At 41.4% G+C, this 17,084-nt stretch overlaps 1 protein-coding gene across 7 annotated transcripts in view; it reads left to right on the forward strand.

The window, feature by feature from the left end:
- LOC126376474 (E3 ubiquitin-protein ligase RNF123-like) overlaps positions 1–17,084 on the forward strand; it is a 46,956-nt gene that overhangs the window by 29,233 nt on the left and 639 nt on the right. The window contains exons 16-35 of one of the 7 annotated variants that reach the window (XM_050023868.1): positions 693–812; positions 1,322–1,428; positions 1,959–2,066; positions 3,578–3,666; positions 4,469–4,574; positions 4,986–5,133; positions 5,657–5,750; positions 6,473–6,567; positions 7,133–7,282; positions 8,567–8,664; positions 9,424–9,494; positions 10,250–10,384; positions 10,670–10,832; positions 11,713–11,850; positions 12,602–12,675; positions 13,683–13,822; positions 14,832–15,017; positions 15,787–15,957; positions 16,123–16,234; positions 16,630–16,822. In XM_050023868.1, the coding sequence (XP_049879825.1) occupies positions 693–812; positions 1,322–1,428; positions 1,959–2,066; positions 3,578–3,666; positions 4,469–4,574; positions 4,986–5,133; positions 5,657–5,750; positions 6,473–6,567; positions 7,133–7,282; positions 8,567–8,664; positions 9,424–9,494; positions 10,250–10,384; positions 10,670–10,832; positions 11,713–11,850; positions 12,602–12,675; positions 13,683–13,822; positions 14,832–15,017; positions 15,787–15,957; positions 16,123–16,234; positions 16,630–16,822 (2,498 nt within the window). Of the gene's footprint in view, positions 1–692; positions 813–1,321; positions 1,429–1,958; positions 2,067–3,565; positions 3,667–4,447; positions 4,575–4,985; positions 5,134–5,656; positions 5,757–6,472; positions 6,568–7,132; positions 7,283–8,566; positions 8,665–9,423; positions 9,495–10,249; positions 10,385–10,669; positions 10,833–11,712; positions 11,851–12,601; positions 12,676–13,682; positions 13,823–14,831; positions 15,018–15,786; positions 15,958–16,122; positions 16,235–16,629; positions 16,823–17,084 lie in introns of those variants that run through there. The other 6 variants (XM_050023861.1, XM_050023862.1, XM_050023863.1 and 3 more) reach the window with 6 other exon arrangements.

Consider the following 17,084-nt stretch of genomic DNA (forward strand, 5'->3'; position numbering starts at 1 on the left):
CATAGAAGAATGGAACCAAGAAAAACTTAATAAGTAAGTATGTGAAAAAAGAAACGATCATATTTTTTTAATGTATCGTTTACACTTCCAAGTACGCTGACCACGGGCTGCCTTCCATTAATAACAGTAGGTATGACACTTGGGATCGGGACATCGGCTATAGGTAGGCGTACTGTCCTTGAATGTGAACAATTCTTGACCAGTTTCTTGCTCCAAATAGGATGCCAAAGTTTCTGCTTGATCCGGTGGGTTAGCGTGAGTTTATGTATGTGTTCTTGGTCGCCCGATTTTGCGATGTAGTGATAGATTTATTTCAGGATATAACTAAAGCAGTGTCTTAACTGTCAATAAGTTTTCTCTGATGAACCGCGACCAAATCCAGGATGTTATGATGGATGTTATGATGGATGTTATGATGGATGCTAGGTCAAGAGTATTTTAAACTGGCAAGCATGCAAGAAGACTGATGAGAGTGGAAGAAGCGAATGTGGTCAGGATCGTAGGAAATGGATCCTTAGTCTTTGCCTATCCCAACTGGAGTAGACCTCATGTATGATAAAAATTCCGGCCAAGTTGTTAATGCCATCTGCGACGAATCTATTATAAGTCACATCAAAAAGAAGTATGATCTAACAAAATAAATGACCAACGATATAGATTGTTGTGATTAAAGAAGGAAAGGATATTTGCAGCTAGAGTTCCTATTGATGCTGCTAGACAACACGGACGGCACGGACATGGTGCCGTCATCCAGGAAGATATTCATGGAGAAGTTCCGGCGGTACATCATGGACAACTGCATACTCGATATGGTGAGCATCAAAAGACTTGAGGCCATCCTAACCAAAGTATGGGTGTCACGGACAGCGCTATCTGACGCACATTTTTTAGGTTCATTTAGAATGTTATATGTCAATGTTGTCTTGTCAAAGATATTGAAAAATCTAACGAAGTAATCAAGAAAACCAATAGATGTCGCTAAAATCTAACGTGTATAAATGGATGTCATGATATAATGAACAACAGACACGAATTAGGCACCTATTATTTTTCCGCTGCCGATTTATATTGTTCAACCTAATTCTACCCAAATCTGCGTATACTTACTTCAATATGTAGTCGTTACATGATCCGTGTCACAGGCCTTTAGCAGGTCTGTAATAACCCTGTCACCAACTCACACGAAAGAAGAATTGACTCTTTACGTAGCATTGGGCTTCTAGACGTCTCTATCTTAAAATTGCTGCATAAATACGATGGTTTTAGAATCGTTCTCATCTTCGCTTATTTCGTTGCCAATAACGAAGCCACGTGTTTTCAGAGGCTGTTCAACATTTCCCGCAACTCGCCAGCTATCTCCTGGTGCTGCCACGCTCGCCTGCTGACGGCCGTGCTGCAGCTGTGGAGTGAGAGCCCTGTTGGAAACCCGTACGTAAACCCTCTTTTTTATATTTTTACTACCATCTTCATCATCATTAATTTAAGAGCCACACTCTTGTCGGTGCAACATTTTCCACTCTTCTCCATAGAGACTTCCTTACATCGACAAAAACATTTGATTCAACCGTACATATACAATGTCCAATGTTCCATGTTTGTCAGTTGCCACTATTATGTCAATGATTGTAAGTTTGGTTCTTGTATGACCTTACTCATTTTGGTAAATTCTTTCATTTTTGCTTGTCTATTTTCTATTTACCTAGTTTTCTTTTACAACAACAGTAGATCTCAGAATGTCTCTATTTCTTAAACGTTCGTGATACATTGAGGATAATTTTGTATGGCGATTCTGATCGAGAATCGTACTTGGCATTTCAGATTTAACCGATCATAATAAAAAGAAAAGCAAAGCTTATATTGATTCACTTACATCAAATTTTTAGAAGACTGCGTCAGTAAAGACAACTTATGTACTTATTTAGATTCCAGCTTTATTTAGCGTGCTATCGTCTTTGCAGTCACCTGCCGCCACACCTGCCTGCCAGGACCTTCATCGATGGCGAGCTGGACTTCTACAATGTAGACCGGCTCGGCGGAGTATTGCCATTTCTAGTCCGAACGCTGCGGTATGTGTCACGTAAATAAAACCGACAATATACTTATCATCAACAGTATCAACAGGTTTGCTTGAACACTCTCATACATCGTCGTATGTTTGAATTTACCGCGCGATGCATCGCTAAACGCCCCGCGTTTATATAATGACGACGTCTTGTCTCACCGATGATTGGTCACTGTACAGTTTTGTCGTCTTCCTAGCATTATTCTGTTTTTTGACAGGGTCTACTTAGCTAACCTGAACATTTGACAGGTCCGGTTTTTTACAGCAGCGACTATCTGTCTGACCTTCCAACCCACGAAGGGAAAACTAGCCTAATACAGGTTAGGTCACATACCCCCTAAAATGCATTTCTCGGGAATGTGAGTTCTCTCAATGTAAATTTCCTCGTGATGTTTTCTTTTACCGCTGAGCACGTGATAATCATTTATGATCTAAACATGAATTCGTTATTCGGCCTGAGGTGCATTCGAACCTGTGACCTCAAAGTGAGAGGCAAGCGTTCTACCAACTGGGCTACCACGGCTCTCAATTAAAGTCACTGCACAGTTTACCATGTCTATTACACATCTTTGCGTACTAGTAACAAGACAATCTGCAAGTACTCTTTAAATTGTCGTTTGTTGTATTGATTCTTCAATGCAATATCTTCTATTAAATTCTATTGACTTAATTAGGTGTGGTTGGATAATTACTTCCGCCTCTATCCAATAGATGGCGCATTTAAAATAATATAAAATAGAATAGACTGTTTTGGCCATCGACAATATTCAAGAATGATTTTTATTGCAAGGAACGAAGGAATTTTTCTGCTCTGATCTTACCGTCCATTAAAAGACAGCATTGTAGGTCTAGCGTGATGTACGGTCACGAGCATAATAGTATTTTATGCAACAGTTGTATAAGAAGGGTCAAAAAATGCGAGTGGCGTGAGTTGCGATGTGAGCCTTGGCGAACATCGCAATAAGAGACGCCACGAGCATTTTTTGACCTAGTTATACAACGTTGCATACAATACTTTTTCTACGACGACGTAATTTTTAATGAAACAAAAATTATACAAAGAAAAATTTTATTTATAAAAATGAAGATGTAAATTTTGAATGGTATGGGAAAATGGCGGCAAATGTATACTTTTTTTTATAGTATATCTATGGCACCAAACAAAGTAAAGGTGCCAGTTTCCAGGTCAAAAAAAAAAACAACAACAATGCTTTTTTGGCGACATTATAGTACAGTTACACTTTGTAAACAATGCTTTTATAGGCCATAGAGCGTACACTTTTTCAAAGAGTTTAATTATGTATGGACTTTTTGGTTATTTAAATGCCAGATTAAAGTAGAGGAGTAGAAAAATATGTATACACTTTGGTACCATGTCACATTAACTTTTTTGACAAATTGAACTGTAAGTCTCACTAAATGTCAAATATGTTAGTGCGACAGAGTCCTAAAGTGGGTACATTATATTGCTCATGACTGTACTGTGTGGTATGTAAAAAATAGTCCTCTCTCCAGACAGGACCTGATCAACGTGCTTGGCGAGGACAACCCGTTCATACAGAGCTTCGAGCCCAACTACAACAGAGCAGGAGGTATTGACACAGGTAGGCTAGAGATAGAGTGAGAGAGTAAAAATCTTCGAAAAATATGACCCGTTGTAACTGCCAACATAGCCGAAACACCAAGAATAAAACAGTTCATTCATTTATAAAGTTGATGCCAATTATTTATGTAATTTATTTACGAACCTTGAAATGCTAAAAAAAATTACAGAAATTAACAAAAATCTAAAGTTGCAATTTCGTAAAAAATATCCAGTTTATTCACCTAGTTTCTAGAATTTTACAGCCAAAATTATTTAAAGTGTATCGTACCTAATTTAAATATATAAATACCGGGTTCTTACCGCGTTATTGGTGAGAGGAGTCTCATATCCCTGATAATAGCGCGGTAAGAACCCGGTATTATGTGTTTTAATTATTTAGTGTTTGGTTTCGTTGTAGGAGTTCATATTATTTTACTCTCTCATTTACATCCTAATTCCTACTTATCCTGTTCTAATTACGAGTATTCATCTTTTCAGATTAGTAGACATATAAAATTTTGCATTCAACCAACATAGGTATCACATCTAGCCCAAAATCTGCAGATCCCAAATGTTTGAACATATTTATTTATTAATGGCGTACAGTACATACAAAAACAAATTAAAATACACTTAAGAATACTTTCCTTATGCCTGCCAATTATAAAAGTCACCAAAATTTGACAACCCTAATCTTAAGCCTTTTTTAAATATTCATAATTTTACCAGTTTTGTTTCTTCCCGTCCCACTATGCATCAGAATGTTATACCCGAAAGCAGATGATACCATTCACCATCAGGCTTCCTCGCGCAATTGTCAGGGGTGAGCGACATGGCGGCGGGCTCCCCAGGGCTGGCCACGCTGCCACAGGTCATCTCCTCGATGGCCAGGTTTATGCACCCACCCATGCCACCAATGCCCAACAGGTAAGTCAAACTTTAATTTTAATCAGAGGCCTTTGGTGGCTCATAATAAATCCCTGGTCATAACAACCTCCATGATCTAGTGGTTAGAGCATTGGGCTCAAGATCTGGAGATCCGGATTCGATTCCCGATGGGGACACTGTCGGTAATCACTTTGTGAGACTGTCCTTTGTTTGGCTAGGACAATGCAGGCTGAATTACCTAATTGTCTGGAAAAAGTAAGATGATTCCTGACTTCGGAAGGTACGTTAAGCCGTTGGGCCCTTCAGTAGCCCAAATGCCTCCACCAACCCACAGTGGTAGCAGCGCGGTGGTATGCTCCAAACTCCCTCATTTAGCGTCTGTGACGATCATTAGCATAGTCGAGATTAGGTCGATCGATTCTAATATTTTTTTTCGATATTTTTGTTTAGAACCACAGGAGAGACGGCATTGGCACTGAAGGGCACCAGATCAATGATGCCTGGAGCGGGCGCCATCGACGTGAGGTCAGCCCAGCTGCGGCTCGTGGATGGACTACTGGCTCTCTACCACGGTGCTGCCATCAAACACGCTGAAAAGGTACGGGGACGTATCGTTTAATTCTTGTTTCTTGGTCCTGTGATCCAAAAACCCGCATCGAACTCAAAGATTTTTGGTATCCATTTGTAAAACAGCGTGTTTTGTAAGTATGCATAGAATAAGGAATAATACTACGTATAGAATGGCAAAGCTCTGCTCCCCCTCCCTCCCTCTCGGTCTTACTTTAGTCTTCAAACGCTCATGGACGTCAGACGTACCTATGTACGATAACGTCATTATGTAGTGTCTGAGTAAAACGAGGTGTTATTTATGATTGTCTAGGGTGTGCTGTATGTTATATTGTGTTTTTGAAACAAAGTCTTCTCCACAAAGTTAATGACAAATTCTAGATATATGATATTCTTAGATGAGTAACTTAAATGTGATTTTTCTTTCCTTAGAGCAACACAGGGAAATACGCAGGCATTCCCCTCTGCCAAAGTGTTTGCACATTGGTGCAATCCAAAACTAGTTTTTATCTTAGCAGTTTGCAGGTTCAAAGGGATTTTACATTGTTTTCTAGCTGTGCGAACTACGGGACAACATCCTGGACATGGCAGACTGTCTCCACGACATCGAGTTCCGCATCTACTCTGTTGCAGCAGACCTGCAAGCTGGTGGGGGTTAGCCTTTCTACTCACTCATCATCATCATTATTAACAGCATCATCTTCGTCTGTACCTAACATGAGAGCCACATTGTTATCGGTATAGCATTTTCCACTTTCCATCTAATGCTAATTCTGTGACTTCTTTATGAGCCACCTTGTTGGTACTTTCCTCCCCTTTCTATCTTGCCTTCTACCTTTCCATTTATGATTTTTTCATTATCCCATCTATTGACAGGGTTCGCTTACATAACCTGAAGATTTTCAGGTCCGGTTTCGTACAGAAGCGACTTCCTGTCTGACCTTCCAAGCCGCGAAGGGAAAACCAGCCCAATACAGGTTAAGTCACATACATCCGAAAATACATTTCCCGGAATGAATGTGGGTTTCCTCACGATGTTTGCCTTCACCACTGAGCACGTGATAATCATTTATGATCCAAACATGAATTTGAAAACAAATTCGACAATCATTGGTTTAGGCCTGTGCTGGATTCGAAACTGCGACCTCAAAGTGAGAGGAAGAGTTCTACCAACTGGGCTACCACTGTTTTAATGCACTGTTGCCCTTTTAACAGAAGGTTGTCAGCATTGTCGCTTCTCGCGTATTCGTCCTGTAGCTTCTTCCTTAGTGGTCATTTGCGTCCAGCATATCCTTTCCATCCTCATATAATGTTATTAGCTACATCAGATCAAAGTTTTCTAATGAATCTGATTTTCTTTTCGTTCGCAGGCGCAAACGGAGAACTATCTGAACAAGAAAATATCAAGAGACAACTGATGGAGAAAATCCTGAAAGAGCTCGAAAGATCCAAAGCTGTTTATGAGGTAAACATGTCTGATGAAACACATAATCCTATACAAGAAATACCAGGATTAATGAGTAATCTTAGTATTTTCCAGGATTTACACATAGCTGGTGGGGAGTGGATGTATTGTATAATTATACTATACACCTATGCCTACCCCTACGGTGATTCAGGCATGATCGTATGTTTTCTTCTCTCATGTGGGTTGTGAAGTGGATTACCGACCTCATCAACCCTGGTGTCAGGGTAACTATGGAGCCACCAAAGGCCCCTGACATGACTCATGGAACGACTACTTACTTACTAACCGAGACCAACGGCTTAACGTGCCTTCCGAAGTTAACCTTTAACGGATCACCTTACTTTCGGACAATCAGGTGATCAGCCTCTAATGTCCTAACCAAACTAGGGATCACAAAGTAATTTTTGTGATATTTCCCTACTGGGATTCGAACCCGGCACCTCCGGATCGTGATCGTAACGCTCAACCACTGGATCATGGAGGCCGTTGTATCCTATGTATGTATGTCTGAGATTCAACAAGTTTTGTTTTATACTATCTTTAATGAGTTCTTTTAATTTAGGAGAAGTTAGAAGCGGGCGCGTTACAAATGGCGTGGGTGATCGGAGCCATCTGGACGAAACAACGCCAGTCGGAGCTGGCTAAACACTTCTGCGGTACCCTGCATTCCATGCGGCTCGCCTCCGACCCTGACTACGCAGTGCATACGCAGGTAACACACATTATAACAACAGCAAATCAAATCAAATCATACATAAATATAAATAGCCTATATACGTCCCACTGCTGAGCACAGGCCTCCCCTCAATCAACCGGAGGGGGTATGGAGCATACTCCACCACGCTGCTCCACTGCGGGTTGGTGCAGGTGTTTTTATGGCTAATAGCCGGGACCAACGACTTAATGTGCCCTCCGAAGCACGGAATCAACTTACTTTTTCGGACAATCAGGTAATTCAAGCCTGAAAAGTCTAAGGACTTTTTTGGTAGTTTGCATGCTAATCTACATCATATATTTTTTTTTAGTTTTATCTTCCTCTTATTTTAGAAGTTACAGGGGGGGGACACACATTTTACCACTTTGGAAGTGTCTCTCGCGCAAACTATTCAGTTTAGAAAAAAATTATATTAGAAACTTCAATACCATTTTGGAAGACCTATCCATAGATACCCCACACGTATGAGTTTGATGAAAAAAAATTTTTTGAGTTTCAGTTCTATGTATGGGGACCCCCAAAATTTATTGTTTTTTTTTCTAGGTAAGAGCGTTAGGCTCACGATCTGGAGGTCCGGGTTCGATTCCCGATGGGAACATTGTCGAAATCACTAACATTTTTTCTAGGTAAGAGCGTTAGGCTCACGATCTGGAGGTCCGGGTTCGATTCCCGATGGGAACATTGTCGAAATCACTAACAAAGGACAGTCTTACAAAGTGATTTCGACAATGTTCCCATCGGGAATCGAACCCGGACCTCCAGATCGTGAGCCTAACGCTCTTACCTAGAAAAAAAAACAATAAATTTCGGGGGTCCCCATACGATTAGCATGCAAACTACCAACGAAAATTGGTTTGAACCAGATCTAGTAAGTAGTTTTTTTTAATACATCATAAATCGTAAACCGTAATTTACTTTTATATTATGTTACTTGCTGTTACGGAACCCTTCATGGGCGAGTCCGACTCGCACTTGGCCGCTTTTTTTTCTTTTTTAATCTGTGCGTAATGTTTTCTTGCCACTGGAAGAAATTGCTGCTTAGCAATAAGGCCGCCAGATTGTACTATATCTTTCGTCCATGTGTGTAAAACTTGTTTTGTATGTTGTGCGCAATAAAGTACTTATATTTGTATTTATTCTGCGCTTCTGTTACTGTTCTTCTATAGTATCTTCTATAGTATCTTCTTTAGTAAATTCTGTAGTATCTTTTATAGTGATCTTCCTAGTAAGTAACCATTAAGTTACTACGTAAGCAGATGTGTGACTTGAAGTATCTTACAGGTGGCCAGTAAGGAAATTCTACCAGGCAAGAGTTCCATACTCGGTGGTACCAGCTACGCGTCGTTGCAGCTGGAATATACATCCAGTTCGGACCAGAGGTTGGAAATAATAAAATGATTATTATTTATTTATTTATTAATGGATCACTTTTGACATTTATGATTAATTTACAATATTCCACCACACTCGCTGCTGAGCTGCTCGCTGCGGAATTCTGGCCAGAGGCAGAGTTGTTCCGACGATTCAGGGTGGCAATAAACAATAAACGCACTAATTATTTTATTTTAATTATAATTGGGTAGTTTCCTAGACCTAGAAGTACGTATATTGCCCAAGTTTGAGATGTCCTAGAAAAGGTTTAGTATGATCTATTCCTTACCGGCTTATTCAAATTCAAAGTTCAAATTCAAGAATATCTTTAACTAGTTTGAATCGTCAATTTTTACATAAGGAACGTCTCATCCGCCTAAAACTACTGCAGCTTCTCACAACCTGTATAGCCGGGGAAAAGGAGCTGCAAGAAAAACTTCGGCACAGGGCCCTAGACGTTCTTTAAATTTTTTTACATAAAATAGTATTATACAATTGAGTAATTTAGCTGCCTAATATCAGTTGTCAGACAGTTAACCCCATGCATTCATATCTTCTAAAGAATCACTAACCTTATAATAACCTTTTTTGCAAAGTTTCTGATTAACTACTGTCTTAAAACAGTTAAAGCAGTTACGAGTACGGCTATTTAAGTAAAGCAAGACCCAGAGAGGGTGAGATCGGTGCCCAATAGAAAAGAATGCGGGCCGCGAGTTAACTATAATACGTACTTACGTTTTATCCTTTATTCTACGCTGTTGTTTCAGCCCCCAAAGTCCAACTTCAAGAGCTACGACACCACGAAACAGATCACATTCTCAAATCGGAGCTCCAGGAAGTAAGTAATCATCATCTGCCTAGCGTTAACCCGTTTTAATAGCCTAACCCAATCTGAATATTTGACAGGCCCCGTCTTTTAAAGAAGCGATTTCCTGTCTGACCTTCCATTGCCTTCCAACCTGAAGAATAAACCAGGTTAACGCATTTTTTGAGAATGTGGATTTCTTGGCATTTTGCAGGAAGTATGTATTAACCAAATAGAAACTGACACAACTCATTCTCATAATAGTATCAAAAGAAAAAAGACGATGTAGCTGAAGATGCTCCGTTGATTTTTCTTCGCTATCACCCCAGCAGAATAATTTAGCAGCTGTAATTTTCCTAAAAATTAAAGTATTTATAATGTATGTACACCATTAACACATGTTTATGGAACACGATGTTCGTGCGTCACCCAACAGGGTCCAAATAATATCAGCGTCGTGGTTCACGCCGCGACTTGTGCTGATTGAGGCCCTTTTATCTCAGGACCTCCACCACCACCTTATGATCATTTCGAGAAACATCCGTCTTGCTTTTTTGTAATTGTTTGTCTTCTTCTATCGTGTGGGTTGTGAGGTAGAGTACCAACCTCATCAACCCTGGTGTCAGGGTTACTATTGAGCCGCCAAAGGCCCCTGACATGACTCATGCAACGACTACTTACTTACATCAGCATGGCATTGTTTTAGTGGAAATTTGATATGATGTTGTTGTCTTTTTTTTGTGTGTGGCGCCCTTTTACAATAAACTATTTCTATTCTATGATTGCAGACACGACAAGCCAGCAAGAGTTTGCCGAGTCCTTGTTCGCCTTCGTCCCGGAGTACCACGTGGACGCCATGCTGGAGCTATGCAACACCTTGAGGCTGTACATGCATCCGACTGTACCGGTACAACAAGTGCCAGGTTTAAACACTCTTTGTTGTTCTACAGAGCCAATACAGGATTCCCCAAATACTTCAACTCCCGATTCAGAATAGTACAACTATTCACTTCTTCTCTCGTATGAGTTGTAAGGTGGATTCGCAAGTCTTCTAAGGATATGACCAATCCATCGCCATTTCCGTGTGCGGATATCAGCCTCCGCAGTATTTTGCCCAGTCAATGTTGGGCATTAGGGAGCTCCAAATAAAACCATCTACATGACACAGACATTTTCATTTAGAAGATTTGACTTTTACTGTTACACAGAATGGGACGAGCTGGTGGTGTCGTGCGCAGCGTTCCTGTGTTCGGAGTTCGCAGACCAGCGGATAGTGTTGGCGAGCACGCGGGAGTCGCTCGTGCAGACGCTCGCCTCGTTTGCTACGCAGCCAGCGACCATGCGGGCCATAGAGAGGGTGCCGATGAAACAGTATGTGAGAGATAATTACGTACATACATAAACTCACGCCTATTTCCCACCTGGTATATACTATACAAAACACAGCAGATGGGTCGCTCCATCTTAGGCCTCGTCAATGCCTTCGGGCAAATCTGAGGCCAAGAGCAAACTCATCAAAGTCCCTTTCGGGAATATACCTATGCGTGGTACTATGTTGGAAACCATCTGAAGACGCTAGGCTTCAAAGAAGACTATGTTTAATGGAGATACCTGATGGCATGTTAGGAAAGTCGATCCTGCGTACCGGAGTACTGGGTACCTTCAGGCCTGTTGTTTTAAACGTTATACCGGGTGAGAGCCTTCAGCGCTTCCCATTTGTCCGGCCAAGTAGTTAATGCCATCTGCGGCTAATCTGCAATAAGTCACGTCAAACAAAACCTGCGTAACGAGCAGTGGTGAGCACAAAGACGAAGAAGAAAGCTACCCGTGTTTAGGAAACTCGCAAAGAGAATGATGGCAAAATTCTCATATCCCTCGCATTATACAGTTTTTCACAGGGTCCGCTTACATAACCTGACGATTTGACAGGTCCGATTTTTCACAGAGACGACTGCCTGTCTAACATTCCAACCCACGAAAGGAAAACCAGCCCAATACAGATTAGCTCACATACTTACCTTCGAAAATTAATTTTTCGGGAATGTGGGTTTTCTCACGATGTTTTACTTCACCGCTGAGCACGTGACAATAATTTATAATCCAAACATGAATTCGAAAACAAATTCGACAATCATTGGTTTAGACCTGTGCTGGATTCGAACCTGCGGCCTCAAAGTGAGAGGCAAGTGTTCTACCAACTGGGCTACCACAGCTCTTATAATACCAAGTGACAATTGTATATTTTACCCAGGCAAATGTGCATGGTGGAAGAGCTGGTGCGACCGTATCAGAATCGTGCGTGGGCGCAGAGCAACTGGGTGCTGGTGCGGTTCTGGCACGGGTCTGGGTTCGGCTTCCGACATCGACAGTGGCCGCATCTTGCAGCCAGGTATACATTATGTTTGAGATCTATGCGTTTGCAACCTCTGCCGGGCAGCCACTGATAAAAAAAAATATATATTTGCATTAACAATAGTGTACATTTAGAACTAGTAGCTGGAGTTTCCTATTAAGCATAGTGATGCCTGTGCCAGGAAACTCCGCTCCTTCATAGCAGAGGTTATACACATAAAATAAACAAAAAGACACTATGTAGGTATAACAAATAATTGTTATTGTTAGTAGAGACAGAGCATGTACGTGCGTCTGAGTGTGCTAGCCCTACGACATTGTCTTGGGATCAGAGGTTGCTCCACACAGAACAGTGGGTAGCAACCTCTGCTAACAGAGGAAAGACTTGTGCTAATTCAAATCTATGTGTAGTGTGTGTGGTGTGTGCAAGAGGGTGAGGGTGTGTGCGTGTGTGTCTATGAGCGTGTGTTAGTGTGTCTGTGTGTGTGAGTATGTGCGTATGTGAATGCGCGTGATAGCTAATGTGTAATTAGGAATGCCGAAGGAGAGTTAAACTGATATCCTATAAACATATAGACTCACATTCGTTAGGGAGTTTTTCTAAAAATACTTCAACACTTTTTCACAGAGATTGGTCGTCTATTTGTTATACGAGGTCTATGCGGGCAGAGCTCGTTAACTTCCCGACGACAGCTTTATACAAGTGGAATGGAAAATTATGGGATAACCAGACATAAATGTGTTATGATGAGTTTACAGACCGGAAACTATTCTCTGTTTCCTTCCAGGTACGGAGACAGAGAGCCAACTATAAACAACTTGGGGGCCAAGGTGGACGCTGGATTGATGAGTCAGTGCTTTGGTAAGAACTTACCATTTACTTGGATTTATATAAACATTCACACATCATCATCTCCCTACCATTATCCCGATTTTTTTTACAGGTCCGCTTACCTGACCTGATTTGACAGGTCCGGTTTTATACAGAAACGATTGCCTGTCTGACCTTCCAACCGCGAAGGGAAAACCAGCCCAATACAGATTAGGTCACACACCTCGGAAAACGCATTTCTCGGGAATTGGGGTTTCCTCACGGTGTTTTCCTTCACCGCTGAGCACGTGATATAATAAAAAAAAAATAAAAAAAAAAAAATTATTTCAGACAGATGCCCATATTTGTTAGTATTACAAAAACTTAAAAACTAAAACTTAAAAACTATGTTAGTAGTGACAAAACAAAATTTAATTTAAATATTTGCCAGGCCCGCCTGATGCACTAGGCACATGCATATGTGCATGTACCCAGTGCATCATAAGCGGACAATCTGGCTTTATAATTTATGATCCAAACATGAATTCGAAAACAGATTCGAACTTCCGACCTCAAAGTGAGAAGCAAGCGTTTTACCCATTCATGTCAATCAGTCAAGAAGGAGGCGTCTCCGCGATTTGAAAACTCAATGTTGACTAACCCAAACACCTACACCACCCCGAAATATGTGGGCATCTGGGTGTTAGTGATGATCTTCTCACGTTGTGTTCATGACATGCAAGAATCGGGTCCATTGCCATACTTACTTAAAAAGTATGTAAAAATAAAATATACTTACCATTTTGTTGGGTATGCCAACAAACAGGTGATATTGTCTGGTCCATTGGAAGGCCTATGCCCAGCAGACGTAAGTCACCAGCCGGGTCTGCATGACAACCGCGGCGCGAATTATATCGAGCGCTTGGACCAATAAACGATACGAATTCTGTCTACGTAGATGGACGTCAAACGAAGGTCGAAGCGTTCAATATAATTCGTCATGCAGACCGGGCAGGATCGTATATAGACCTTTTTTGTAAAAACCTTATTGCTTCCAGGCCCTTGTCCATCAGAAGTGATCCAGTCCCGGATCAAGGACTACCTATCTGCACATCCTAAAGAAGCCGCAGCGTTCTTCAACTCGCTACTCAGTCAGCTGAACTGGGCATTCTCAGAATTTATCACCATGATGCAGGAGGTAATTGACACATTTAATATAGGTACTTATTTCGGTCCATGAAGCATCAGAATAACGTCGTACTATTAAAAGAGATGATTTTCATAGTAGAATTTGCATTCAATAACAATATTACAACAAACATGAAAAATATTTGCATGTATCATCAGGACTTTTCATTCCTTTCGTTAACCAATGAGGGACTTCAGGGTAATAAAGTAATGTAATAATTACCTATTGCCGTAAGCGTGGCCAATTATTGGTCAGCAAAAATTTAGTATCGATCGCCATCGACTCGCAAAGAAGAATTACCTATTTTCATAAGAAAACAATGTACCTACCCAAGCAAAAGAAAACAGCAAGCACCATTGCTTGGGTAAGTACATAATAATTCAAAAATAATTGTTGTTTGATATGGTATAGAATTAGTTGATACACGTATATTGCTTCTTTTTATTTTGATCAGAATAATAATGGAAGTGGAAGATGTGATGCCTGGGTGTAATAACAAGGGTCATCATTTATACCCAAAAACAAACATGGAAGATATGTCTGTTATCGATGAAATTAGAAGGTTAAACGAAGAAAAAACTGTACAGCGCCATCTATCTTGATTTTGAGGAACGTACCCTTGAAAGTCCCTCAATAAAGAGGTCAGCTTATGTTTAATATAGACCATGTTTGACCATGCACATGATTTAATTCTTTCAATCTTTCATTTGTACGCGCAGTAAACCTTACCACTCCCGTATCGGAATACATAATCACAAAACTACATACATACATACATAAACTCACGCCCGTAATCCCTAATGGGGTGCGCAGAGCCACAAGTAATCAAAGACAACTTGCAGCCACTGTTGATACGATGTCGTAAGCTGGATATCACAAAACTACCTCGCAGGTATTGCTTATGTCGTCTACAAAAGATGTTTGAAGCCTATGTTAGAATTATAGAATGAATTGGCCAATGGCCGGTGTTAGTATCCTATAGAAACCGCTCCATTAAATCCACACCACTCGGCACCAGATGGACCGCGTCAGCATAGACGCTCACCTGGAGTCCCGTCAGATCAAGCTTTGCGCGACATGTTTTGACCTGTACCACGGCCTGGCCCGCGCGTTGGAGATGATCCTCCACTTGGCACCGAACCTGCTCACCAAGCCTGAGGCCTGCGACAACCAGAACGAACTGCTCTTGGGGAGAACCTGTCAGGTTTGGGCATCGTTTTATGTCTTTGTATTTATTCGTCTTCAGCCACACATAACACCGTCTTCTTATCGTTTGGGTTGTGAGGTGGAATACCAACCTCATCAACCCTGGTGTCAAGGTTATTATTGAACCGCCATGGGCCCCTGACATGACTCGTGTAACGAATACATACTATAGTACATCAGTAAGTAGTAACCGGGACCAACGGCTTAACGTGCCTAAGACTTGTACAGGGCGGAAAAGTGGAGGCCTATTCTCATTAGTGTATTCGTATTAGATAGATTACGTAGATTGAATAGACGAATTAAAGTAAGTCTTGGCTCAAAGGCTCAAAAGTTAAAGAACAAAAATATATTTTTATATGTTTTTTTTTTTAGTTGTACTAATAGTTTGTACCCGCAATCTTTAAATTTCTACATTTTTCCTCACCTTATGGTTGTCTGGAAGAAATCGCTTTAAGCGATAAGGCCGCCATTTGCCATGTACTTAGTTAAGAGTCTTTTTGTAATTATTTCTTTTTATTTTGGTGCAATAAAGTATATTTGTATTTGTATTTTTTTTTAATACTTCATAAATTTTTGAGGAGTTTTCACTCCTGATCCGGCCAATTAGTAAGTTCGGCGAAGGGGTTAGTAATGCCATAAAAGTCACGTCAAACAAAGAATCGCCGCTGAAAGAAGTTTTGTAGAAAAGGGAAATTAAAGTTACTTCTAGTCCTAACCCAATGGCAACACGGAGAGACTTCTTCAGCAAAGCAATTTCCATTCACCAGATTCTAATGGCAGTGGTGTCTCGAGTATGCGTGCGCGGCGGCGGCGGCGCGGGATTCGCTCGCCTGGTGGCGCGGGGGCTGCCAGACACCGACAGAGTGCACTACTATGTTGCGCTCGCGCCGGTAGCTGGCTGCCTCATCAGGATGATGGACCCTAAGCTCAGTGCTGATGTACGTAGTTAAAATTGAGATTAAAACTGAATGTATTGAGAGGAAATGTGGTGTATGGTGACGACGGAATCGTCTTCAATTCTTCGTTGCATCAGGGCTATTTTTATTTTGGAGACGACCTAACAGATTCTTGTTAATAACAAAATGATTGTTTCTGTTCCTTAGCACCTGGACAAGGTAACAAAGGCGTTGGTGACGGAACCACTGTTTCGCGTCGATGGACTCGAGTTCATGCTTGGAAAGTCCAAGGATAGCAAACACTTCTCATTCTACAAGTGTTAGTACCTATATTGCTTCTATGCTTTTCTGGGAGCAAATAAAAAATTCTTCGTGGTCCAGTGGTTGAGCGTTGTGCTCACGATCCGGAGGTCCTGGGTTCGAATCCCGGTGGGGACATACCACAAAAATCACTTTATGATCCTTAGTTTGGTTAGGACATTACAGGCTGATCACCTGATAGTCCAAAAGTAAGATGATCCGTGCTTCGGAAGGCACGTTAAGACGTTGGTCCCGGTTATTACTACTGATGTACGTAGTCGTTACATGAGTCATGTCAGGGGTATATGGCGGCTCAATAATAACCCTGAGACCAAGGTTGATGGGGTTTGTAATCCATCTCACAACCCACACGAGAGAAGAAACAGCAGAATATCCGGTCACTGTCCATCACAGATCCTGACGATGTGACGGTAGACGAACTAAAAGCGCTGGAGATAGTTGTGGATCGTCTGCGCATTGCGCGTGAGACGCTGGTAAAGGCGAAGTCCCCGGGCTCCAGCGGGGCGCAGTCCGACTTGCTGTGCACCATCTGCTACGCCAGGCCTGCGGACACCGCCTTCGTGCCGTGTGGACACCATTCTTGCAGGTGAGAATAACATAGTTGGGATTAACCAAACCACTTTTCGATTCCCCATTGGGGTATTCAGTAATACTCATATTTGTCGGATGATGAATCAAGAATCAATGCCCTTCATAAGTTTCAGTTAGACCAACGTGCATCATTCACGGTTATCGGTAGAAACCACTTTGTTATTCATTAGGTTATTCAGAGGAGATCCAGCCTCCGTTGTCTAGTAGTTAGAGCGTTGGGCTCACGATCTGGAGGACCGGGTTCGATTCCCGATGGG

Source organism: Pectinophora gossypiella, chromosome 21, assembly GCF_024362695.1.
Source record: "Pectinophora gossypiella chromosome 21, ilPecGoss1.1, whole genome shotgun sequence".
Lineage (NCBI taxonomy): Eukaryota > Metazoa > Arthropoda > Insecta > Lepidoptera > Gelechiidae > Pectinophora > Pectinophora gossypiella.